Genomic DNA, 26,823 nt, shown 5'->3' on the forward strand with positions numbered 1-26,823 from the left:
GTCCCTTCCCTGCATGCCCCGATTGCCTAGAACCCAATGCTGATCTTGAAAAATTCCCATTTTCCTTCCCCAGTACCACTTAGTCCCTTCATTACCGATATCCCTTTCAGCAACTTGGTAAGCCTGGCTAGCTCTGAGCAGCTGACGGACCAGTTGGGTTCGGTGACCCTGGCACAGGGTATCCTCAACGCTTAATGCTCTGTTGCAATAAAGTTGTTTCTCTCTTTTTTGACTTCCATCTACAGTGAAGAGGGCTGGCTGCCACCTTTGAAGAGTGAACGTCAGTGTAGTGTTGCTTCTGGTATCTGTGCCCAAAAAATGGTGTTGACAAAAGCATTTTGCTTATGAAATTGGCCAGTCATAGTGGTAACTTTAGTTCGTTGTTTGTTCTTTTCTTGCTTATGAAAGGTCTGTTTTTGGTGAAAGTGGTCTCTTTGTGATTAGTGTGCGGAACTCTGTCGGTAAAAGCCAACTTAAATTTGTCCTTAGCATCCGTTTAAGTTCTCAAGCAATGCGGCTGCAGAGTTATAGCAGTGCTGCCATGTACAGCATTGCTTGTGTTGTGGAGACGACAACAAGTGACCACTTATTCCGTGGTGCGCTATCGTATTGAGCCACCCATTATAAACATCGCTTGCTTGAAGCTGCTGTCAGACAAAGGAGACTGGCATTTTTTTCATAGTTAGACATCACTTGTTGCAGGTGGTAAATGGCTTGGGCGCGCAATCCGAGAGGCTGCATCCATTCCTGCTGCCGGTGGTAGCGTTTGGGGTGGATGTGCACCAGTCCCCACATGTGTACCTGCTTGAGGACTGCCTTGACTTGTGGTGGGCACTCCTGGCAAACACTCACTCCACTTCCGTGGAGCTGCTGCAGCTGGCGCAGTACCTCTTTCCTCTTTTTGGTGAGTGCATCCTCTCTGTTCTTTTTTCATGGCTACAGCTGTTAGTGGGCTTCCCAACAGGACCTGTGGTGGTGTCACGCAAATCTGCAGTTTGCCTGGCTGATTGAGTTCAGGGAACTCCATGGACTAGAATTTTCATATGCCAGGAAGAGATGAAGCTAGTAGTTGGAGTAGAAGCAGTGCAGTGTCGGTCTCAAGGATGTGTGGTATTTTAAAATTTTCACGTTGTCTACTTGTTTTTGACTGAAGTTATACAAGATGCTTTTTGTTTGATTTATTGTACAGTGCTGCGAGCAATGGAATGATGGATCTGTGCTGTTGCTTCTCAAGTTATTAGCCTCAGCAATGCGGCAGGACTGGTCCATGTAGTTTCCTGGGCTCACGCTTGGAGTGAGTCTTGTGAGTGGTAGGAGTGCTGCTTCCTGTGGGATCCACGGTGGTGTCGTACAGAGCACCAGATCATTGCCTGCACCATACCCAGCAGGGATGCCACAGGCACATGACTGCTATAATTGAGCGTTTGAGAATGTATGAGATCATATATTTGGGAATGCTTGTTTGTCACTCTACTTTGCGGCTCTACCACTTGGTTAGACATGTAAAGATAACCTGTGTGGTCACTTGCAGTGGTTGGATCGCTACAGGAGGGCTAGGGATAGACTTCGTATAGTTCATAGTCCATGTGAGGAAATTGAACATGAGGGCAGTGTTTATTGGATTGTCCATTTCGTGAAGAAAGTCATTGGGGATTTGCAGGAACCACAACATGTACATGGCAGCAGAAAATCAGCATGGGAGCAAAACGCAACAAAATCACATACATTGCGACTTCTACAAATTCCTGATTTTTTTACTTCACTACTGGTTTGCAAGGTTTACAAGTATCACTTTAGTGACACTTGCCTCAGAATGCGTTTGGCAGACTTACTTTGCTTGGCTTAATACAGTTCACACTGTCTGTGTTTGTAGGCCTGGGGGAGGCAATTTTTTTTTGCCCATGTGTATACCCTCCTCGTCATTGCTTCAGTAACTAATGCAATAATTGTGCTTAAAAATGAGGGTGCTGATGCGGTATAAAATGTATGAATAATTCTTGCCGCTAGAAAGCACTTTCTGTATTCACAACAAGTGTGCTAAACACTACCAATATACAGTATAATCCCAATGACATACTGTAATTACCCGTATAATGAAATCACTTTTTTTCCAGAAAAGTTATCAATTTGGGAGGAGGGTTCATTACGCGGGAAAAAAAAGTTTCACCAGATTTTTTTGGGTGTGTCGAAATTTCATATCATGCGTCTGCTGGTGCATTCATCATCAACAAAAGCACATGGTCAGACACATTCGTGTTGCCAGTGGAAATTTAGTGGCGTTCACTTCGGATGATGTTTGCTGTATCACGGTGCGATCCGGTGGTTTTGGGATTTTCGACGGTGGCAGCCAATTGCAGCGAGATAAAGAGAATATGATAAACACCGATCCTAAAGGTCAGATGCGGGTTTATGCACGAGGTTAAGAAAAAAAACTTGCAGGACTGTTACGGGTGTGTAATGCAAATGCTTATGCAAATCTTTCAAAGTGTTACAAGTCACCGATGCTGAAAACTGAAAAGTAAAACAAGTGGAAAACAAAGAAAGCTGTGCAGCACGTACTTGTAGTCATCTCAAATGAAAAGCCTATCCTTTAAAATTTCTCTGTAGGCATCAAGTGTCATCAAGGTGTAGCTTGCTACAAACAGCCTACCCTCATGCTAAATAACAGCACTACTATCTGACATGCACCCCGCTTGAAAGGAGCAAGGGTTTCTTTGGCATGATATGGGAAATCTGCAAGGGAAAAGGCGCATTTAAACTACAAGTCATAGCAGATGCACGTGCATGCAACCCAAGGTTTGTGTGTGTGTGTGTGTGTGTAAGCTTTAGAAAGTGAAGGAAGGTCTTGGTTCTCGTGCCTTGTGGTGGCAGTCTCAAAGTCCTGCTTCTTGTTCCCAGAGCTTGGTTCTGAAAACATGAAGATGTGCTTGCAAGTGGTCCAGGCCTACATCCTGCTATTTCCTAAAGAGTTCCTACAGGTGAGGTATTGGTTGGTCGCTTCATTGCTTGAGTTTTGACTGATTATGCATTACAAAATTTATGAAACTAAATTTTAAGCTTATTAGAGAGAGGTAAGGAAAGGCATGAACTTATGAACTTGTACTCATAAACTTTTATTGAAAGGCAAACTTCCACATTTTTCTCTGATGTGTAATACATTTTATATTTCGGTGTTCTACGTCATACTCCTATTGTCTTTCCTTAATGCAATTGACTCAAGATAATTCGAACTCGAAGGGGGCTGAAAATTTGTTCGATTCATGTGGCATTTGAATGAGAGCCTTTTCAGTACACTGGATGTTCATAGGAACAAAGCTCATCAAATCAGAATGTACAGGGTCTAGGACCTAGTCAGCTGTAAGCTTCGCCTTTTTTTTTCAGCCCCCTTTGTTTTCTGCATTGCAAGCTGTATAGAAAACATGAGTTATTGGGTCTTCATTTTCTTGAATGAGTGCAGTGAAATGAGCCCCTGTGCATTTTTATAATTTCTTTTTGGGCTTCCTGCTTTTGCTAGACCTACGGCGACAGGCTGCTGAAAGCAACCACAGACCTTGTCAATGATCTGAACCGTGAAGGCATGCTCTTTGTCATGAGGGTAAGCCTGTCACTTTGTTTTTGTTGCGCAGCAATTACGGAGCGTTTGTTGATTTTGTAAAGTACTTTTGCCCTTGTTGTCGATGGACTGGGTGTGTTATTCCACGTGCTGAACGACACATGGGCAGGTAGAATTTTGTGAGCACTTGAAGGAACTTCGTCGGCCTTGCACCAACAAATGTTAGTCAACATTTTTAGGAAGTGAAGGTGTTCATAAGTACCTTCTAACTCGGTCCTCATTTCTCAATCGCACTTTTCAACACTTGAGTGATTTGGATGATACGTTTTTCCTGTTAATACACTTGTTTCCCTCATTTTTCCAAGAACTTGTCAACAAGGTTCTACTGTAGTTGATTGCACCAAATCCCTCGTATGTGCGGCCAACTATGTTTTACAGTGCAATAGGTTTATAAAACAACATATCTGATGTTGTTTTCAAGCTGTCATTTTAGATAGGCCTGAACCATGTCTTGAGCATGGTGAGTTAACATACTCAGTGGGCAAAATATGTTGCTATGTCAAGTTAACATAGTCCGGCTTGTGGGTGATGCTCATCAGCTGAGCATGATAGTAAGGTTTCCGCTCCTTCTCATGGCTGCTGTGTTGCCACCATTTGCTATCCTTGGGCGGCCATGAGAGGGGGCTCAGTGCCTGCACTCGCGCTACCACCAGTGCTGCAGTTCCAGATATGTGGCAGAGGATATGCTGCCGTAAGGAGTGGGGTCCGGGCGCTGCCTCTATATGTGGGATGAAACTCCTGGAGGTCCAAACCGAGAGAAAATTAAGGAGATACTTTTATGCTGAGGGAAGTTGCAAAGGCTAAATATTCTACCTTTAATTTCTGTGCTGCTGTCTCACATTTGAGAAATTCTTTTGAAGTGGATTTGAAGTGAAGAGAAATTCTATTGAATTGTAGGGTTGAAATTAAGGGTAAATACGTTTTCCCTGATTATCCTTTGCTGGCAATTCAAACCGTTGACTCCACTCCGTGATTGTGTGTGCTACCGAGTGCACGCCAACCACGGCGCTCCGAGCTCTGAGGGAACAGAGGAACAACATGAAATGGGCTGAAACAAAATGGCCTTTATTGCTACAGCAACAATAACGCCAGCCAGCAAAAAAATACGCTAAGGAATCAGGGTCGTACTGCTCACCAGCAAGGTCACTGTAGGGTAAGGGAGAAGCTCTGAGGCTGGACAGGATGAGCTCGCGGAAAAGTTTCCTTTAGGCTTCGCCCTGCTGGCGGAGAACGGCGCCCGCACTGGAACGTTAGCGCCATGGCTCACACTTTATCTTGCTTTTGCCAACGGCGCAACATAAGATACAGTGGCGAGAACAGCTGGTAGCCAGGCGGGCAGCATCCGTTTGTGGCTCCTGCACCCGTAGATAGCGCATCGCAGCCAGCGAGATGGTCGATTGTTGCAGCTTTCCAGCAACCACCCTTTGCTCATGTCGACTGTCATGAAGCAAAGGCGGAGACAATGCCGATAGCTATCATCCTGGCTTCCGATTTTTTATGGAACACAGCTGTAATGTAAGGAAACCACTCTAGCTTGCGTTTGACCTGCCACCACCGCGTGCTTCAGTGCTTTGCAGGGGAATCAACCTAGCTGACGCTTGCCGCTTGTTTTCTTTTTGCGGCCTCTGCAATCGCCGCAATCTGCTTCGAAATGGTGCTAACACTACAGGAAAGGTCTCTTCCATTTGTTATTCTTTCGCTGATTAAGTTTTGCTTCTCTGGCCTGAGTTTTTGGAGGGATTTTATAAAATGAATTTTGGCTATATTGAACCATTTTACAGTTCTTTTTGCCAATTTGCTATAACGAGGTTTCAGTGTAATACCTTTTATCATTTTCATGTGAGTAGATCATCACAAATGTTATGGCGGATGTACTTTTTGTGTTTCTGCAATTTTTTTTGCTTCTTTAAAAACATTTTTGGCACACAGTAACAATGTCAAAAAGTAAATTTCTCAAGCTATATTTTGGTGCACTATATATTACTTTCAAAAAGTTTTGCTCAGTGAGAAAAATTAATATCAAGGACAATTTGACAACGGCCTTTCTTCATGTAGTGTCAGAAATAAATTCCAAGCTCGAAAAGTTTTTGAGTCAGTAATCAAGACATCTGGAGGCTAGTTTATAAACAAATTGGAAACATTTTGTACATTCCAGAGTCTTTTTAATATTTTTCCAAGAGGTATTGTCTTGTCAATACAATTTTTTTTTTCTTAATTTTCTACTTTTTTGTGTCTGCTGATTTTTTGCAATATTTACACCAAGTATTTGTGTTAAAATAAACTTCAGGAAGCATATCCTATTGCCATCATTTTCATGTACATTTTGCTTTTTTGCGCCTCACATTTTTTGCACAAAAAAAATTTTGTTTCAGACTTATCAAAAATAGTCATTTTTCTCATGGTAATGAAAGAGTTAAGTAACTGTTTTCCAGATGGACTAGGCATCATACACGCACGCAGTCAAAAGCAGATGGCATGAACCATCTGCTTTTGCCCGCGTGCCTGTCTCATGACTGGGAGCTGAATTGCAGTATTGCACACATACAACGCGACAAGTACTGCAAAGTCACAGGAGCCATACTTCCACTTTGTTTTCCAGATGGTGGAACTTGTCATCAGGGTCTTCCCAGAACAAGGCCCTCAGCTCTTCTACCCTCTTCTCATTCATGCTTTAGATGAATGCCTAGAAGGGGAGGTGAGTTTATCCCTGGGCTTACTTTGATCTGGGTGGCCTGGAAGGATAGTTGAATTCTGTCTCAAGATATGTTTGTTTGGTTATGGTAATGCATGAACAGTCATGGACAAAAGTTTGCAGGTTGCTAGATTGCTGAAAAACATTAAGTAATTTCTGTTTTGCCTTGCTACACAGCTAGCTTATATTCGTTCCAGTATGTGGGGCTGCGTGTCCCCTCATGGTTCCACGATTTTCATTTACGTAATTGGCTCTCCCTACCTTGCAGTAATAATTTGTTTTCTGAAATTTCGTATACTGTAAACTTCTGTTCTAAACTGTGCATTTGATGAAATGCTTTTGTATGTGTTATGTGCTCCTGAACAAATGAACAGAGCTATATTTTGGACTTTGGGGAGCAGTTTCGTAGTGGTATTACCATACTTGCTATAGTTGTTAGATATCAAGAACTAAAAGGTATTATTCTGTGTGTCTCAGGTCAGTGCCTTGGCAACAAAGGTTGATGCAGTTGACAGATGTAGCATGAGACTTAGTTTTAGCCTCTTTTGTATCGGTTCACTGTTTGAGCTAGAGTTGTAGCATTATTATAATGCTATGTGCCTTTAACTGCTTTCATGCAGACCTAAAAAAGAGCATAGAATGGCACTTTTCCAGGACTGGCAGCTTTTGCTTTCATAACAACATGTGGAAAGCAGTTTTTTTTAGCAACACTATTTTGATTATTTTGTAAGTTTCTTGTTTCCGATCCTTCATGCATTTTAGTGTGTTAGCACTTTTAGTGGGCATTCCCCGCATTTAACCTTCGTGTGTTTTTCTGTCTGAAGCCTGCTATGGCAGGCTGCTCACCTGCCCACTGGGTTGTGTGGCATTGCCCTTATTGTTTTTTAAGTCAGTACAGTTGATCCTACATATAAAGAACAATACCTTCATGCAGCATTCGTTCATTATATCCAGAAGTTTGTAGTAAGTACAGTAAACCCTCGTTATAACGAAGTCAGCGGGACGGCGAAAAAATTCGTTATAAGCGATAATTCGATATAGGCGACAAGCTCGAGAAAGCTAACACAGTCGAGATTTAAGGGGGGGACGTGGATCTTTGGGACCAAAAAATCGCGCAAAAATCGACTTGGAAAATCATAGTTGGGTGTGTGTCATCATTTTCCATCATAATCTCAAGTTTCATGGCTGGATGCCCCGTAGTTTACGAGAAATCGACACGCAAAGATGCAATTTTTACACGAAAGCTCGCGAAGATCGGTTAGAAAATGCCCGTTTTGAGTCGCGTGTCGCGTCAAAAGTAACCAGCGCAGCGAGGCGACTTTTGTCTTGTTTGAAAGAGCGACGCCTCAGCTTTCTTTCCCGCCAGAAAGAAAGGCCTACTGCGATTGGTCGCCGAAAAAAAGAAAGAAAACAAAATATAAAAAGCTGCAATGCTATTGGACGCTACGCTGCGAAATTCAAGCGCCTCATTGGCCGGCGCCATTTTTTTGAGGCTCCGCGCTCGTCCTGCGACGCCATTTTGAAAAAGACCACTGTGGCGTGAAATCGTATCGGAAGTTCGCAGCGCGCCTAAGTTTGGGAAAAAACGTAAAAAAGGCCGCAGCAAGCAAGCGGAAGACGCAAGTACGTCGGCAGGGATGTAAACCAGCAGCAGCGGAGTGCCTGAGCGTGGGCCGGCGGATGACGCGACCTTGGCAGCCGTTGCGGCGTTCGTTCCAAGCGCGGTGCACATCGCGGCTGCAGCGGATGACGGAGAGCCGGATGGTTTTACTTCACAAGCAGGGATCAGAAGAGGGAATAACGAGGCGCAGGAGTGCAATTTGGCGGTCGTGATAAGCGCTTCTTACCAGCTTCGGCGTCCGCCTTCGACACGGAGCAAATCGCGGGCTCGGGCGAGATTGGCAGCAGCGGGTCAGAGTAGGCACATTTCTTCCCAGCGCATTGATCACGAGGAATTGCGAAGCACGCCGTAGATAAAATCGCCACTTTGGCAGCAATTTCTGCAACCTAGCGCAAGATGTGGACGCTAGCGAACAAGCATGTAGACGCCAACCCGTCATTGTCTGCGGAGCTACCGACTTCAAAGCATTGTAACTTTAATTGCAGAAGGGCTAGAACAATGAAAGTATCCTTATTGCAAGCACTAATAATAATAGAATCCACTGGCATAAAATTTATTTGAATCTGAGCAGCCAATTTTTCAAAAAGTTGTCGAAATAATTTTACTGAAATTCTTGAATTCATAAGAAACGGCGCAATATGCACGAAAATGGTCACCATATTTGAAATCACCACACAAAAATTCATAACTGAAATTTTGATTTTGCTAAGTTCAATATTAAAAATTTTTTCTCCAAGACCCTCTTCTCCTCTTAATTGCGCCGCAACGGCGACGAAGTCAAAATACAATGTATTCAGCTAAGCAAAACTTTAATAAGGTGAAAAGAAGGCAGTGAGTTTTACCTGTTTCAAGTTCATACCGGGCGCGAGCAAAGCCTGCTCTAATTTGCCCAAGCATTGCAGGAGGCCGTGGTCGCTGCCCGTGCATTCAACCTTGTTTCGCAGGAGGCGTAGGCACTCGCGCGTCTGCACCATAGTCGGCACTTCACGTGGCTCTTCATCCGCCGGCTCTTCGTCCTCGTCAGGACCACGAACAGTGTCAATTATATCCGCATCCGTCGCTGGGGCAACCACGGGAGCAGCAGCGTCAGCCAACGCGAATGTCTCGAAGTCTCCTTCTACCTCTTGGCCAGCAATTTTATAAGCAGCCTCGTAGAGATCGCTGCAAGTCCGGTCATCGTCAGGCTGGTCATCGTCAGGGCCGCTGACGACGGCGCGGGAAAAGCCGGCGTGCGTAAAACAGTTGGCGACCTTCGAAGGTGCTAGTTCCTTCCAAGAAAAGTTTAGCATATGGATCGCACCAAGCAAATCAATGCTATACCTCTTGCTCGCGTCATATGCCGTAAGCATCCGCTGCAAAAGAGCCTTGCGGTACAGCTTCCGGGTAGTCTCAATGATGCCCTGATCCATCGGCTGCAGTACCGCGGTTGTTTTCGCAGGCAAAAATTCCACAGTGATTGCCGTCAGGTTGTCGATCTTCCCGTGGCTTGGGCAATTGTCAATCACAAAAAGCACTTGCCGATTCTTTGCGCGGAACCGTCTATCCATAAGGCGCACGTAGTCCTCGAAAATAGCTGCAGTCATCCACGCTCACTTGTTGCGTCTGTAGATGCATTCCTTGGGAATTGCTGCATTTCGGAAGCACCGCGGCTTCTCTGCCTTCCCCAGTATCAATAAGGGAAGCTTGTCCTTGCCTGTTGCATTGGCACCAAACAGCACCGTGACACGCTCCTTGCTCTGTTTTCCGCCAGATGAGGATGCGCCAGGAGTAGTGAACGTGCGATTCGGTAGCATCTTATAGAAAAATGCTGCCTCATCTAGGTTGTAGACGTCTCTGTCTGCATACTTTTCGAGTAGAGCTTGGAGCCGATGTTGGCGCCATACATCTACGGTGTCACGGTTCACGGCTGCTCTTTCGCCGACGATCGACTTCGAGGTCACGCCATGTCGTTTCTTAAACCGTTCCAGCCAGCCATTGCTGCACTTGAAATCATTATGGCCCATTTGGAGGGCGAGAGCTTCGGCTTTTGCCGTAAGGGCAGGTCCATGTATGGGGAGATTTGCACTCCTGGCGTTCTTCAGCCACTCTAGAAGTGCACCTTCCACTTCCGGATATATAGAATCACGATTCCGCTTTCTCTTCGCCGAGAAGCTCTTTTCAAAGCCATCCAGCACAGCTTCCTTGTTCTTCAATACAGTTGATAAAGTAGACGGTGGTATGCCGAATTCCTTCGCAATGTCAGTTTTCTTCCGGCCGCCTTTTTCCACTTCTTTTATCAGCAAAACTTTCTGCTCCAAAGTCAGACACTTTCGCCTGGAGACTGACGAAGCCATTTGTCACTGCAGGCCACAGAGGCACACGCGAGGCACGCCTAACGAAGCACTCCAAATAACACGCTATCACTCCCGCATGGTCAGCAGCCGAGCGGCGTTTCTTTTTTTTTTTTTGCCGCCCCGTTGCTTGATGCGCGCGCCCCCATCCATACTGAAATCAGACGGGTGCGAGGAAGGGAAGTCGCTGGCTCTTGCGTGCAAAATGCTCGCGAGCACGCACCCTCCACGCGAGCGCCTCTCTCTCGACCGGCGTGGATCCGCTCAGAATCACGTGACACCCGCTCCGGCTCTCATTGGCCCTATGTAGCTACCCTCTGCCGGCGTCGGTGTTTTTTTTTTTTTTGTTCCTCCAGAACTCGCCGATTTGACGAAAACGTCCTCTCCGGCGGCAAAAAAAAGCTCGGCTGCCGTCGACGCCACTTCGCTCTAAGCGGGTCAAGCTCTTCGTGCGCTTCGAGTAATGCGGCTTAAAATGCATGCGTTTGGGTCAAGACCGGTAGAAATTTCGAATCATGCGATATTTCGAGTAATGCGATTTCGTTATAACGAGAGTTTACTGTACATAAAGGTCTTGTGTGATGCCAACCTCTGGTGGGACATTTACCGTATTTACATGATTGTAATTCGACCTGTTTCTTTAAATTTGAAAATCCGAAGTCGGGGAATGTAAAAGAAAGACAAACGAGATATCAGGCATGCTACACCGTGGTTGCATTTTTGCTGTGTGGCTCCGTCGCATCGCTCTTGGTGCTGGCCTTGAGCAGCTGCTATATCAATGCCCAAAACTGGCATCCCCTCCCCGCGCGCATGGGCGGCGGCCGATGGCGGCTATCGATAAACAGCAAACTGGCACCCCACACTCGCCACATGTGGCTGCTGACTGCGGTTGCTGATAAGCAGCGGCGGCCCGATAACGCAATCATGTTCTAAGGGAAGCTCAAACGTCCAACAATTTTTCTTTTTACTTTCAAATGCGCGCTCGGCGCTCAAGGGAGCATTGATAGTTGATGGAAGGGCAGCTGTTCCGCACTATAAGTAAAGGCGAGACAAATGAGATATCGGCCATGCTACAGCATGATTGCATTTTTGCTGCGCGGCTCCTGTCGCATCGCTCTTGGTGCTGGCCTTGAGCGGCTGCTATGTCAATGCCCAAAACTGGCATCCCCTCCCCGTGCGCGCGGGCGGCGGCCGATGGTGGCTATCGATAAACAGCAAACTGGCACCCCACACTCCCCACACGGGGCTGCAGACTGCGGCTGCTGATAAACGGCGGCGGCCCAATTACGCAGTCGCGTTCTGCGGGAAGCTCAAGTGTCCAACAAGTTTTCTCTTTTACTTTCAAATGCGCGCTCGGCGCTCAAGGAAGCGCTGATAGTTGATGGCAGGGCCGCTGTTCCAATCAAGGTGGCACCCCCACTCGGAACGGCAGCGGTGCCGGGGGTGTCGATAGCCGACGGAAGAGCCGACGCCATTCACACGTAGTTTCTCTTTGGCTCTGACGCACTTGACTACTGCCGGCCGCGTTTCACAAGTTTTTAATGTAGTGCTTTGTCAGTCATCATTTGTGCTCCAGGTCTGGCAAGCGACCGGCACTCGTTCACAGCTACATTCAAGATGGCTGCCATTTTTTACGCCGAAGAAACGAACAGCCGCGCACCGGGCCGCAAGTTCGACGTTCGCAACGGGTGATACAGGTGTGGCAGCTGCAGCGAGGAAAATTTTCAGCTGTTCCACGCAATGTTGTGATGTGGCTGTTTACGAAGTGTGGGATTTCGCTGGACGACGACGTTAGAACAATGTGCTATGGGACCGCAGCAGCGATCACGACGGCAGCGCTAGTGAGGACGATGGCGCAAGTGTGGACGACTAGTCCAGTGACTAATACGTTTTCGTTTTGGAATGTGCTCACGGGCATGTCCGCGTGCGGCAGCCGATGGTGGCTGGCGATAAGCGGCGGCCGCTGGATAATGCTATCGCGTTCAACTATTCAAGGCCAAGCTCAGACAACCTCGGAAGCTTTTTTTTTATTTTTCAAAAATGTGATTTGGAGGGGTCGACTTACATTCGAGTCGACTTACAATCGTGTAAATACGGTATGATAAGCATGAAGTTCTTGCACTGGTTGGCATGTTTTTTCACTCCTCCTCCGTTTACTGGCTTGGATAGATGGCAACACAAGCAGTGCACACATTAAGGTCAACAGGTCGATCAGCATCGTGGGGTGTGCATATAATGTCTTGAATCTGTCATTTGGAGGCACTCAGCCAGTCGCCTTAGGCCAAACAATAGTTAGGCGATCTGAGGTCACTTTTAATCACAGTGCAGTTGTCAGCTAGGTGTAAGATTTTAACGTGTGTAACATGTAGCTAGGTGTAAGATTTTAAATTTATAGAGCTCATATTGATGCTACTCGCAGGTGTAGCCGCGTACAATTGGTGTGAGTTACTGACCAAATAAAATGCTGAGGTACTCCGCGAGTTTCACACAGATGTTCTACAAAAGAAAGTTCCAGTGGTTGCAGCAGCAAACAGCGGAAATGGCTGCTTGGTGCAATCACCCATCTGCGCTGGACCAGATGCATGGCAGTGGCATGGCATGGCATGTAGTTGCACGTAGGTTATAAGGGGCACTACAATGGTGGGCTGCGAATTAATTTCCACCCGCCTAGGGTTCTTTTAGCGAGCACTGAAGTTGCTCGCACAGGGATGTTTTTGCTTTTCACCTCCATTGAAATGTGGCTGCTGTGTTTGAAATTTCAATCCCGCTACCCTGTGCTCAACAGCCAAATGCCATAGCCTTTGAGACATTGCAGTGTGTTAGAAGCCATGCATTTGCACAGACTTGACGAAATGAGCTTGCAAACTTTCTTTCCTGAGTAAGGCCTTGTCTGACATTGAAGGAATTGGAGAGTGGTGGCACGGTGAGAAATAACGCGTGACCGACGAACACGCTCAAGTGCCGGACGGGATGCGTAGCTTCGTGTGGTTCATTGGAAGAACAAAATATACGATCTCTTGTTATGACCCACCATAAAGAGAAAGCACGGACGGGAAGCACATGAAAAGTTGGTATTGATCGGCAAACGGGGCAAAGGCAGCATAGTGTTTGAACCTGTGCAGAATTGACTTTTGTGTCATTATTCTTGCTTTTCTGCTGACTTTTTTGAGTTGCCTCCTCTGTCATGCTGCAAGGTGCTTGGTTTTTTTCCAGAAGGCTTCTATGCTGACGTCAGTCTGCCTGTCCATCATTTCTCGTGTCATCCTACACTGCAAGTCTTGCTTTACCAAGCTTCTTCAAGAGGAGGCACAGGGCAAGGGTTGTGATGTGAGTTGTTGCTACATTCTGTAACCCTCTTCCACCCTTTCCTTACTGCTTTTTTATATATATATATATTTATATATATATATCTTTTTTTTTTCACATTGCTTGTGTCTGCATACTGGACTTCTAAATGTCTACGTCACATGTGCAGGCAGAGGAAGTCTTTGGGAACCTGCTGGACAAGTGGATTGAAAAGATGCCTCTTGTAAATCCCATCGAGAGGGAGAAACTTCTGGCCCTTACACTTACCTCCATACTGACATCTAATTCAAAGTAAGTGCTGGTGGTGTCTTTTGAGTGCAGCCTGCCTTTCTTCACTGGTATATCTATGTTACATGTTGTCCTCACATATTGCATCTCTGCTAAAAGACTACCACTAATGAAATATTTGATACAAAATTTATGTGCGTTCTGTTAACACTCAATATTGTGCTGTAATTTCTAATACAGAATCTCAATGTGAATTTCATGGGTTAATGACAAATATTCGTATCATCCAAAACAAACGAAATCCTTATGCGGAAGCACGTGAAATGCATTCACATAGTTCTGTCTGTGGCTTACAGGAGGGTGTTCGGGAAACCCGAAATTCTGCATGTTGTACGCAATACACTTTGGCCAGGGAGTTTTATGAATTTGTACCATACCAACATTTGTATTAACTGTGTTCGTATCATTCAGATCATTCAGTTTGTCACCAAACTATGCATGTGACTTGTTCTATCACAATCTGCCTTGTTTGGCTGTTAGAAAGCTCAGGATAGCAGTATTGTGATATTTTCAGTAACCTGAACAAACACCAAAGTGTACCGTAAACTAGAATTTTGTGCATAATCTTTAAAGAATAGAGTATTTTAGTTTCAAACATCTGCGGTCGGTACAGAGTGGCATCTTATTGTAGCAGCCACTTTAACCTAGGAGTGTTTTTATTCTTATCTTGAAATCAGCAGCAGATAATTACTGCAAGATATGTTTAGTGCAGGGCGCATCCTTTGTCTGTAGGTGGAGCAAAAGTAAAACTCGCAGGATGCTTAAGAGTGTGTAACGCTAATGTTCTAGCGTTCGCTACGGTTTGAGAGTAACGAATTTTGATAGTATTGTGACCTATCCCGATGCTTAAGTGCATGTACGGCAACGTGCGTCGCTTTGTGCACCATGACCCTTCCACACCGTCTCGTCAGTCTTGCCAGCTTTCTCATCCTACGTAGACTGCCCCAGCCGGCCACAGGGATGTTGAAAAGTGATGTTTTTTAACGGAGACATGTCTTTTCTTCCAGGACGAGCTGTTCCATAGGCATTGGTTTTCCGCTGGAGACGAATATCAACTATTTCTGGGGAATTGTAGTACAGTCGCCGACCGATTTTTCGACCCGAAAAATGGTCCGAAAAATCCATGAAGTACAAAAAAATCAGTTTATTGAGACTAAATCGGCTTAAAAATGTCACTGATTTTACCTTGTGGAAAATTTCTCTTTCTGGTGACGATTTGCACCTGTATTTGCTCCAAAGTAGTGCTTTTACTGTACACGCTAGATAGCAATGTCACCGCATTTAGTTGGAACACTTCCCAAGCTTCTTTGAAAAACCCAGCGGAGTTATATTGTCCACAACCCGAGTGCGCACCACACAGCTCGTGAAACACACGCAAAGATAAGGCACTTTTCGTTCAAAGCGGCAAAACCGCTGGACGCAGTCACAAAACGGCGAACGGATGTAACTTCGTGAAGACCGAGCGCCACTCGGTCAACGCGGTCAGAGAAACCCAAGTGACGAAACGGCAAATGGCGAACATATGAGACCAAACGCAGTGGCTCAGTGGTTAAGGCGCTCGTCTACTGATCCGGAGTACCCGGGTTGGAACCCGACCGTGGTGACCACATTTCAATGGAGGCAAAACGCAAAGGTGCCCGTGTGCTGTGTGATGTCAGTGCACGGTAAAGAACACAAGGTGGTCGAATTTATTTCGGAGCCCTCCATTACGGCACCTCTTTCTTCTCTTAGTCCCTTTTTGATCCCTTCCAGCCAAGATGTGAGATAGCTCCTGCACAATTTCCTTCCTCCTACAACCAATATTCAACGTATGGGACAAGCGATAACTGCCCGCGACAACATCGGCGACAAAAGCAAGTTGACGGCGATGACAATCCGGCTGCCACCTCGAAGTGTCAGAGATTGCAGGGACCTCTACTGGCAACAATGAGGTACCGAAAGTATGTCAAGCCAATCCAACTGCAGCTTAAATCCACCTCAATCCAAGATGGCGCCTTTTGCGCCGGCGAAAAGACGATAAGATGGCCGATTTTGGCCCACAGGTGACTGAAATTAGTCCGAAAAATCGAACTTTCGGACTTTTGAAGCCCGAAATATCCGTCGCGAATATGTATGCGCTTCTGTGGGGTGACTGACGGTGCCTCATCGAGGTCCGAAATATCCTACAAGCCCGAATTATTGGAGTCCGAATTACCCGTTGGCTACTGTGGTTGTCAACCGTCAATATGTACCCTTGTCAAGAAAGGGCTTCATAAGGTCCATCACCACCTTGGTACCCATCGTTTCCTTGCCGGCCATGTCTACTGTCCCTTTGCCAGTGTAGACTATCAAACTGCAGATGTAACCGCTTGAAGATTTTCACAATAGAAAGAATTTTAGGCTAAATCTTGCACGTTTGAGCGGAAGATATTGCTTCCATGCTAACCTTCCCTTGAAAAGCAAGAGGCTCTCATCAACAGACACATCCTGTTCTGGCACATAGGCAGCAAGGAAGGCCTTGTTCAGCCTTGTGATAACGGGCCACAGCTTCCGTAGCCTGGGGTGTGGATAAGTAGCTTCATCCACGGTTTTCAAGGTGGTGAAGTGCAGGCAGGGCATCAACGGGCTGAAACGGTTCCTGCCCATGGTCTTCCTGAACACTGGTGTCTCCAAAACTTCCTTTCTTGACCAGTACATCTCAACTTAAGGTTTTCCAACAATACCCTGCAATATTATTAGTAGTGCAAAGAAGACTATCATCCCATCATGGTCTACTGGTTTTCGTGTAGAACCCCGAGCAGTACAATGTGCTACCGCGTAATGGTTCATCTCCGTCATGATTATAGATAGATAGATAGATAGATCTTTATTTCAGACAACAAGGTCTCGGATACAGGGGCAAAAGGCAGATGCACTCTGCCTGACGGGTCCCAAGCACCCGATACAACGCTCAGGACAAGCGGCGAAAGAAAAAAAAAACATAATTATAGGTGAATGATGCCCCAGTCAAAAAATACATGGAACCAGCCAAGAATATCAATCTCGTAGGGGGGCTGCTGCAAGATTCTGGGCAGTGAAGGAAAGGGAAAGTGCGGAGTTGCAGAGGGTGGGTTATTGGTGTTCGCATGCTGCCACACACGTGCACTACTCAGCGCATCACCGTTGTGGTCGCCATCATTGTCGTCGTCGCTCTCGTCGTCGTCTGAAGCAATATCCAGCTCAAACACAAAGTCTCAGTCACTGTCAGACACAAATTCCATGCCGTCAGCAACACCGCTTTCTGTACTACTCCAAGAAGCACCTCTTTTCCTCCGAGCATCACCGCCACCAGCATTCTTCATGTGAATCACCATTTTAAAAAAAAGTTGCCATGCAAAACATGCGTGAAAGGCACAAAATATGGTTTTTCATGGACAGCTGTCGCCCTCTAAGAATGACAATTACAACCAAAGCAACAGACTACCACAACTCGTCTTCGACGGTGGAAAGAGCGGAAAATTGGGCCGGACGAGTGTGACTCGTTGGCGATATTGGTACAAACTCCCATGACGAGTACAGCTCGGGGTTGGCGGTTAAAGGGTTACGAAAACACTCGTACGCACAGTAAATGGTTGAAGTAGTCACTGAAAACGATGAATGCTTTCATAAAATGCCTCAGATCAGATACAAGCGTTAAAGCTGTGTTTGTGAAGCGAGGAGCGAGTATTAGCTTGTAGGGAATGTTTGTCATCTCAAAAAGTCAGTACTATTGCCTTCAGAAATCATCTAGAATGAAGCCACAAAAATGAATAAATTTTCGATCAATTTGCACCAGTATGATATGTCACGTGACTGCTAAACTTCGTGGGAGTAGTCATGAACGAGTGAAAAAACTACAGTACAAGTTTCATTAAGCTTCGTAACCTTGAAAAATTCCCGATGGTGCTAAGAGGAACTGCGCCTTTTGCATAAAAATATTTGTGTGTATTTGTATGCCTGCAACTTAGTCTTTAACAGTTTTGTCTTTATGGCATGTGCTTTTTGTTTTGTTTCCACCTAGTGCCGTGTATGAGCGAATCTGCGGAATTCTCCTGTCCATTGTGGAAGTCTTGAATGATGTCACAAAGTGTGATAACCTAGGAGCCCAAGTGGAGTGAGTATGCATATATTTGATCACACTGCCCTGGAAAAGTTATAAGTTGGTTAGAAGTTTGATGGGACTAAAGTAGAGACCATTGACCTTTTTGACCTGTGACTAAGCTAGACACCTATAGGATTTCGTGAAGAAGGAAATGGGCTGCAGTCACACCACTGTCACACGGTTGCTTCAAAGGCCTTTTAACTGATAGCCTATTGACTCAAAGGCCAAATGAAAGCTGCTACACAGGCGACTCTAATGGCTATCGGGTCTTCATCTATCGAGTCGAGTGCAGAACTCGATCGACATCTTGATGGCCTTCGAGCAGCGACTGCGCGCTCCCTTGGACGCAGAGTGCTTGCAGCTACATGCTGGGGGGTGAAACCAGAACAGTATCATCTTTGACGAATATGCAACTTTAAAATATATTACTTATTTTGTATAAAAAAGGCAAGCCAGACTACAAAACACTGCAGCATCCACTACAGCAAGCATAATACCATTCCAGCGTTACCAAAACAACCAACAGTGGCTTCCTCTAAAGTGCATGAATGCTGTAAAGCTTGTCCAAAATAATCTAATTAATTTCAAGATTTATTATTATTGCTGTAACAAATAAACATTTTGTTTTTAACGTTTTCAAGTTGTACTTACCAGCTGATTGCTTGCATGCCTGCAAATTATTCGCAGCAATGGTGGCACCACAGCACCTTGGTGTGAAATGGTGGTATCTCTCGACAACCAATGAGTTTGCCATGCAGCATTGCCACAGATCCTTTGGGTTTGATAGCGATTGAAAATCTCGAAGGCTCTCAACCCAGTAGCATTTTAAAGCGCCCGTGTGACGGGGGCATAAGATTTGTAGAAGTGCAGTATTTGCTTGAATATAACGTGGCTACGAATATAACCCTAGGAGGAAGTTTGGGTCCATGTGAGATTGAAAGCTTTGTATGATCACAGTGCATCCTCAGATTCATGTCTTTTTAAGGCACCTTGGAAGTGAAATATACTGAGGTTATGAAAAGCACACGAGTGATTGGTATGCCATCGCTCATCACTGCACCGCAGCTAGCTTCAGTAAAGGGGCTATGAAAGGGGCTCTCTATAAAGGTGGGCTATTCCTGGGATATTAAAGGGTTCCATTTCACGAATATCCTTCAGCTAGAATTTTTTTAATGCGTTTTGGAGAACCTGAGTTATCTGTAGTCAGAATTTGAATTTCAGTGTCTTCGTGCCTTTTCCCCTCTCGTCACTTTTTGCACGCACAAAGGTCAGAGCTCCTGCACCAGCTCCACTGCAAGAATTCTCAGTGGGGGGGTGGGGGGAAGCTTCCTGACCCGCTGGAGTGATGCTGCTGACTGACCGTGGCCATGGTAGCTGCGTGAAGCTTGAAAGAATCTAATCAGTAGCCATCTCTGAACAGAATTACGCAGCACTGTGGAATGGAGGAGGGCGCAAACATGAAAAAGTTGCTGGAAAGGACTCTCCAACTTTCGTGCGCAGTTGTGCGTTTTCTGCTGTGTGTAGAAGTGTATGATTTGGCTCAGGTGTTCATGATGAGAGAATGTAGTGATTCATCCAGTTTATGTACTCTCCTCGCAAGGTGTTTCAGATCCCCTTTAACACCGAAGATAACGTAGATTAAAAATTGTGCTCATCCTCTCCCTCCTCAACTCGTACGTGCGGATGCGCCAGATGAAGAAATCAAGAAAACAGGTCGGGACAGTACCCCGCTGCACCCTGTCCCATTCACGTCACTTGTGCACTCTTCCCACATCACAGTTTCTTCACTAAAGACATCTTTACAATTAATGGAAAAAAAAAATATATGCCTTCATCTATGAAAGGCATTTTGGTTGTCATGTTTATGTTTCATTTGATGCTGATTGTGTTGTTTGCAGCTATTCAGCAGAATCATCAAGCCCAAGCTGCCTGTTTTGTTACATCTCTCTCTCTGCCAGAGCCATTCATTCATCCATGTCATGCATTTTTTATCTTAACTTGCTAACTCCTTTCACATCATATCAGCTCATATTTTCTTGTTTTTCCGGCTTCCAGTTCACTTGTTATGTTGGACAGTGAACCTATTCCTCCAAGTGAAGAAGAAAGTGAGCATGATCGCCGCAAGATAGAGGTAACCTTCTTCAAAACCCTCAGAGTGGGCTATAATTTGTTCAGAAGTGAAATAAGTTTGTTAGAAATCTTCAGAAATGCTTTGCTCAATATGTCATGAATTTTTATGTGCAAGTCACATTTCTGACAAGTTTTTTTTTTCTTTTCGAATGTTTGTGATTAATCAAGCCTTTGAAAGATAACTTTTTCTGCAGTTACCTAAACTACCTAGTATACAACCTGCTGTTTGCTGGAAGCAGAATTGTTGCGGGCCGATTATCACTAGAATAATAACATGCCCTAGTTTAAAGGGGGTATGAGGGTCTTAAAATTTTTTTCTTATTTGTAACATATCTTGCTGAAACTTAGCATGCAGGTATATCATAGGATGCTGATTTTAAATATGTATTAATATTTCAAATATCTCACCAGAAAGGAAATATATGGCAAATTAACATATCCTAATTAGGTCATCTCTTACGGGTCTTTATAGCAATTTATCAGTAAAAGAAAGCTTTTCTAAGAATAAGCAGACATTTGCAAAGGCCCACAGCACATCCTAAAACTAAGAAAATGGCTATAAATTTGTTTTGTTGATCATAAATGAATAACAAAGTTTGAAAGAAAAAGCAATGTGGCAGTGATTATCCCACACTTTGCCTAATTGCTAATCTATCATGTTCAAAGGAAAAAAGAAAGCTTTAGGATGTGCGGTGGACCTTTGGAAATGTCTACATATTCTTAAAAAAGCTTCTTTTAACTGAGAAATTATCATAAAAGCCCGTAAAAAATGACCTAATTGGGATGTTATTTTGCTATAAATTTCTTTTCAGGTGAGATATTTTAAATCTAAATGCGTATTTGAAATCAGCATTCTCTGATACATCTGCGTGCCAAGTTTCAACAGGTTACATTGACAAAACAGAATCAAGTTTATAAGACCCTCATCCCTCGTTAAGTTGTATTCGTGTGGTCTTGCACTTGCCGATTTTTGTCGGGATTTACATTGCCATTGAAGTATTGTGCCTTGTGTGCCCAGTCCGCTGCATTTTGAGATGCTGGTCTTCCAGTGTTGTGGTACATTCTGTGCAGCTGTCCAGGCAGGACCCCGTGCATACGGTGGCCCTGCGAGACTACCTGTGCTCACAGATGCGAAGTCTGCGGGAGTCACTGGGCGAGCAGAATTTTGAAGAGCTCATGGGGCAGGTTGATGTGGAGACGACGCAGCAGCTGAAGAGCTACCTAGAAGGGGGTGCACAACCCAACGGGGGCTCAACCGCGGGTACTGCAGCGACGGGGAACCAGGCCAGTACAGCTCCCCACACTGCAAACGCCCACCCCACCTGATTCACAGCTCACCACCTCAAGCTTCACCACTGTCACTCTCCACCTTATTTTTTCTATGACAAAAGGGAAACAAAGAAAACGGTTGTGTAACGAAGTAGTGCGTGAGGATGATGCATTGCAGAGGTTGAAAAAAACTGGTACAGCCAGCTTCTGGAAGCTGTGGCATGCTCTTGGTTTTGTAGGGTGTACTCTGAGAGAGCTGCATCTGTAGATTTCTTTTTATTTTGTCTTTTTTGTGGTATGTAGTGCAACATTAACAAGCAGCAACACGTCTCAATTGCTGTGCTTACTTAGTTAAAGCAACATGCTAGTATCGTTTGCTGGAACTTGTCCTTGAGCGCTTAACAGTGTATTTTTCTTTTTATCGTTTCTTATCTGATCATTTGGGTGAGTCTAAGGAGGTCGCCGATTTTTTAGTTGACTTGCGAATGGCATGGTCAGCTCTCTCGGAAACTGACGAGAACGTTTGCATAACCAATGCCCTTGGTGCTGCCGCAGAGTTGCTCCAAGTGTGGTGACTGTGGTCGCTTTATACAAAACTATGTCTTGCACTTTCTGGCACATCATTGAGTCGTGCGGCTTAAAATGAAATTTTTGTTTCACATTTGAATGCCATTGATCTGCTTCCTGATGATAGGATTCTGAAATGGGCTTTTCTTTCCTTGTGGTCTTGGTTTTTCTCTTTTTTGCCTTGCAATCAGCATATCTTGGAGAAAGGGAATGACTTCCTAGCACACTAGAAATGAAAGTGCACTGTTTAAATGCTGAAATTATTATTCGCAGAGGAACTTTTCTCTAAAAACGGAAAAACACGCCATGCACATGGATGAACTTGTTTTACCCTGCAGAGTTTCTCGTGTATCAATTTTCTGTGCTAGTGCAACATCACTGGTCTTCATGATTGATAGTTGTTTTTGTTATTTTGGGTGCAGATTTATGTCTACTGGTTTAACTAACTTGTTTTACAAACACTTTGGCATGCTGTAGAGTGCTGTGTGCAGAAATTTTGAATGCATGTTTAACGCTACATGCTTTACCAGGCATATGAACATGTAGTGTGGTATGTGTGGTGAACGCATGGCTCAAGGCCAGTTGAAAGCTTTTCCTTTGAGTTTTTTTTTTTTGTTTCAGATGCACATAAATGTATTACACATGTACTTTACGAAATTTTGTTGTAGCACTATAATGTGACCAATGTATTCAGTGCCAGCATGTAACTCAAATTTGAGCTTTTTTAAACGTGGCTCCAGTGCGAATGCAAATGAACTGACTTAAAAATGTTTCATCCAGTCGAAGTGACATCTCATTATGTAGGGACAAGAGAGGTAAAAAATAAAGCAGGAATCATAGTGTGCAGTGTGTGAAGTGCGAATTGAAAACTTAGAAATCCTGGTTTACATGGTATCTTGCAGCCAATTTATGCTGGTATGCGATGTCTCATGCTTTACTCTCTCCTTGCTTGCTTGTTTTATTTGCAAAACAACTAGCCGTGATTGATGCATTTTGCATCCTGTAAGGAATGAACATGCTACGGTTGGTGCATCTGTGTCTTGATTTACAACACATTTTCCTCTCAGTATGACAGAGTGAGAGCAGTGCCCTCTTTTTATTTGCACTCTTGTTTATATTTCCAGAGATGCTTGTTTTTGTTACATAAAAGCAGAGGCTGTTAATAAATGTTTCCCATGCCAACATTACCTGTCTCTCATGCCAGCATTGGCTTTGGACCCAACATCCGTGTCCCTCAGCAGCAATCAGTCTGTTGTGAAAACACTGCCGAAGCTACAGCATGGCTTAGAAGCATGCTATAGTGGAAGGAACCAGAGTATTTTCGGCCACCAGAGTATTGTTTGCAATAGCTGCTAATGGCACTTTCTAGTGGCAGTGTCAGTGAGTTGTGCTTTTGACCCCCTTGCGCTATCACTGGCATCGGTGCGGTGCCCGTATTTACGGCGAGGGGTATTGGTTTTCTTAGCGGCTTGGCGTCTGCAGCCACATTGTGGCCATAATAAGGTCTTCAAAAGAAAGCAAGTTCTCTGGTTCCTGCATGAAAACAGCTTACATGATTTCCTTTAATTAGTGTGCAGCAAACCCAAATTATGCCTGTATGGCAAGTGTGGGAAGTAAAAAAAAGTGTAAACGAGTGCCTATGCTGGTCAGCCTTGAAACACTGGGAGAGCAGCACCATTACTGACACCACAGCTGTTGCGGTCATACACCTTAGCGAAAGCGTAAGCGCCCCATAGTTTCTCCTGTTTCTCCGCCATCAATATGCGGTGACTGTGGTGGGTGAAAACCCGTGACCACATGCTTGATAGCAGAAAGCCATAACTGCCCAGTGCCAGTTAAGTGGCTGCTTCAGTGGCTTCCTTATGTGGCTCAGTGTTTTGGTGATGTCAGCAGAGTTCAGACAGTTCTTTCCTGTAGCGCCGGCCAAAGAAGGCAGCAGCAACCGCGCACCTTCTCTCCAAAGGTCTGTGCGGGGCAGGGGAAAGGGAAGAGCCGGTGGGCTGTAGGTGGTGCACGGTTTCTGGGGCGTTGTGCTGCCTCCGTCGCAGCAACGCTGCGCGCACACGCATGCCCTCTGATCCTTCTCCTCTTCCGCGCGAAATGAAATTTGCAGTCATTTGCAGGAATATCGCAATCTCCCGCCCGCAACGCCGAGTGCACCCGAGCGGGTAAGTACACAGACGAACACCACCACTCGAGACGGAGTGCCGATAGCCCTCGTTCGCCGGTTCTTTTTCTTTGCGCCGCTCCTCCTCGCCTTGCGGACGGAACGAGCGGTGCGGCGGGCGGGTCAAAGTAAGAGGGTTATTCCGATGATTGTATTTTTGCCGCCGCTGCTACCGCTTTTGTTCGCAGCGCGGCGGGCCCTCGCGTCCGAAGTGGTCGAGGCCGGGCGTATTATGATCCGCCGCCGCCGCCGGTCTGCTGCTGTGTGCTGCCTCCGCAATTGCCGCTCCCGGCCACGAACACACACACACGCGCACACACAGGCTGGATGGAAAACTGAGTCAAGGAAACTTAGTCTGTATTCAACGCCTCCGCCCGCTGCTGCTGGGGGTGAGTGAAGGAGGAGGAGGCGGGCAAGAGGAGGCCGCTGTCGAGAGCTTGCCTTATTTCCCAAGTGACCCGGCTCCGCTGTGGCAGGCGCAGCGGCCCGGCGCGCCGCAGACGGCTGCTGCGCTGGCGCTTTCCTTTCCAAGCCGCGTTGTGTCTGTTGGCGTTTGAACGAGTGAGCGCGATCTGGTCGTAGCTCGGCATTCGGGAGTCCGTTCATCCGCGAGAACGCGCGGTGCCGCCCGCAGCAATATGGAGAGCCGCTCACATTCATCTCGCACGGCGTGCTGGCAGGCTGAAGAAGACCTGACCGAACGGCTTGCTGCGGCCTCGGGCAAATCACCAACCACGGGGCGGCGGTGTTTCTAACACAGTCTGGTTACGCTAGCCGGTCAGGCCGGTTCCGGTTGACGTCTTGTTTCGCGCAGCGTGCGATCCTGGCGGCTTCGCTTCGGTTACACCAGGATCTTGTCACGTCCCTAAACTTAGCGAACAGCCGGAGTCTTTTTTTAATACCTGCTTGCTAGGCCGAAGCGCCTAAGATCGTTCCTTTCGTGCCTGGACAGTTAATATGACGTCATACAATTCTTGTGCCAGCGCCTGAGTGGCGTTGCCGCCTCGTGGTAGTCCGCGGTCATGAAAATCGAAGGGCACAATGTGTGCTGTGCTGCGAGCGGGCTTGCCGGAATATGTCTGCAAACAGTCCGTACTAAAATTAATAGCGCCATCTGTGGTGCGCGTGAAAACTAGAAGCACTGTTTAACAAGGGCTAGGCGGAAAAATATATTTTAGCGTTTTTCCTCCATAAAAACCGCGGCGGCTGCGTTTTTATGGAGGAAAAACGCTAAGGCGCTCGTGTGCTGTGCGATGTCAGTGCACGTCAAAGATCCCCAGGTGGTCGAAATTATTCCGGAGCACTCCACTACGGCACCTCTCTTCCTTTATTCTTTCACTCCCTCCTTTACCCTTCCCTTACGGCGCGGTTCAGGTGTCCACCGAGATATGTGAGACAGATACTGCGCCATTTCCTTTCCCCCCAAAACCAATTATTATTATTATTATTATTATTAGGTGCAGTGTGCTTGCAGTCGCGCTCAGTATAACCTGGAACGCTGCAACTAGGCTGTAATGCGATTCATGCCAACTGGCACCGAACATATTAGAATAATATGTTATCAAGTTTTGTTAGTTGCATTAACATTGCACGTTACAGTGGAGCGTTGTGCTAATGTTCAAAATCAACAAATAACGTTATATGTTGTAAACAGTAGTTTAATATTCACAGTAAATTCTGTGCTAATGTTATGTTCTAGATGTTACTATAATGTGAGAAAATCACTGCAAATATATTTCAAGCAGAACTCAGTCCCGCAACTTTCTTTTATTGAGTTACCAACTGGCCTACAACTATACCCTCCTAAGTTACTTTTCGCACTTTTCCTACAGTAACGATGTTCTTCAATTATCAGTACTTAGCAATGAAATATCTCAGATTGTGCCTGCCATGCATTTCATGCGCAGCCCCATTATTTTGTTAGAAAAATACTTATTAAACAATGACGTTCCATGTCAAAGCCAAAAATTCGCTCAGTTACACCTAAAATTACCTCTTTCAGGCCCTATAACACTCCAGCGGCTTGAAAGCTCCGCCGGCTTGGAAAAAGTGAGACCATTTCTGTTCTTAAAATTCCTTGCAACGCAATAAAAATTCCTTTTTCGCTTAATTTTACTTCTCAGATTCCCTGTAAAACGGGAAATTCCCAGAATGGATAATAACCGTTATACCTAATCACCAAAAAAGTAATATTGTTGCAAAGTTTCTGTGCTAACTGCGATAGAAATTCAATACGCCATGATACAAGCCCCTACTGCTTCTTGAATGAAGCTTCGCCCACATATCTTGAGTATTGCGAGTCACGCTGAGGGCGACTTCACGCATAGTTCGCTACTGTCGAACCAGAAGTGACACACTGGCCTGATCACGTGATGCCAGTCTACTGCACATAAAACATCCTCGCAAGCCAACGTTATATACATATCCGTGTGTGAAAGAGATTTACCAGAGCGATTAATCGTCAATAATATTTATGTGGAAACTGAACACGGAAAAGCAATGCTTATTAATACTGTTGCGAGCCAACGTGAACGTCGCTTCAGATGAGTGTAGTGGACGGACAACAGCCTCTGTGACGTAGTGCCCGCTCTATACAACCAAATGGCCCGTACTATGCTGACAAAATCGCGCACTATAGCGTCGTTTCAATGCTCACTTATAACACGCCTCGTAACGCGTTCTGGCAAATGCGGCAACCTGTGAGCTTTCGTCGACGCTCCGAGGTACGTCTTTGTCTAAAT

General features: G+C 45.5%; 1 protein-coding gene across 2 annotated transcripts in view; it reads left to right on the forward strand.

Moving 5' to 3' along the window:
- The window catches only part of Impbeta11 (importin beta11), a 58,876-nt gene extending 35,778 nt beyond the window's left edge, over positions 1 to 23,098 (forward strand). Inside the window, exons 18-26 of one of the 2 annotated variants that reach the window (XM_077659738.1) lie at positions 703 to 904; positions 2,899 to 2,978; positions 3,515 to 3,595; positions 6,213 to 6,308; positions 13,473 to 13,583; positions 13,732 to 13,853; positions 17,869 to 17,961; positions 20,005 to 20,080; positions 21,151 to 23,098. In XM_077659738.1, the coding sequence (XP_077515864.1) occupies positions 703 to 904; positions 2,899 to 2,978; positions 3,515 to 3,595; positions 6,213 to 6,308; positions 13,473 to 13,583; positions 13,732 to 13,853; positions 17,869 to 17,961; positions 20,005 to 20,080; positions 21,151 to 21,405 (1,116 nt within the window). In that variant the 3' untranslated portion in view covers positions 21,406 to 23,098. Of the gene's footprint in view, positions 1 to 702; positions 905 to 2,898; positions 2,979 to 3,514; positions 3,596 to 6,212; positions 6,309 to 13,469; positions 13,584 to 13,731; positions 13,854 to 17,868; positions 17,962 to 20,004; positions 20,081 to 21,150 lie in introns of both variants that reach the window. The other variant, XM_077659737.1, reaches the window with a different exon arrangement.
- Positions 23,099 to 26,823: the final 3,725 nt, after the last annotated feature.

The sequence above is a fragment of the Amblyomma americanum genome, chromosome 3 (genome assembly GCF_052857255.1).
Source record: "Amblyomma americanum isolate KBUSLIRL-KWMA chromosome 3, ASM5285725v1, whole genome shotgun sequence".
NCBI lineage: Eukaryota > Metazoa > Arthropoda > Arachnida > Ixodida > Ixodidae > Amblyomma > Amblyomma americanum.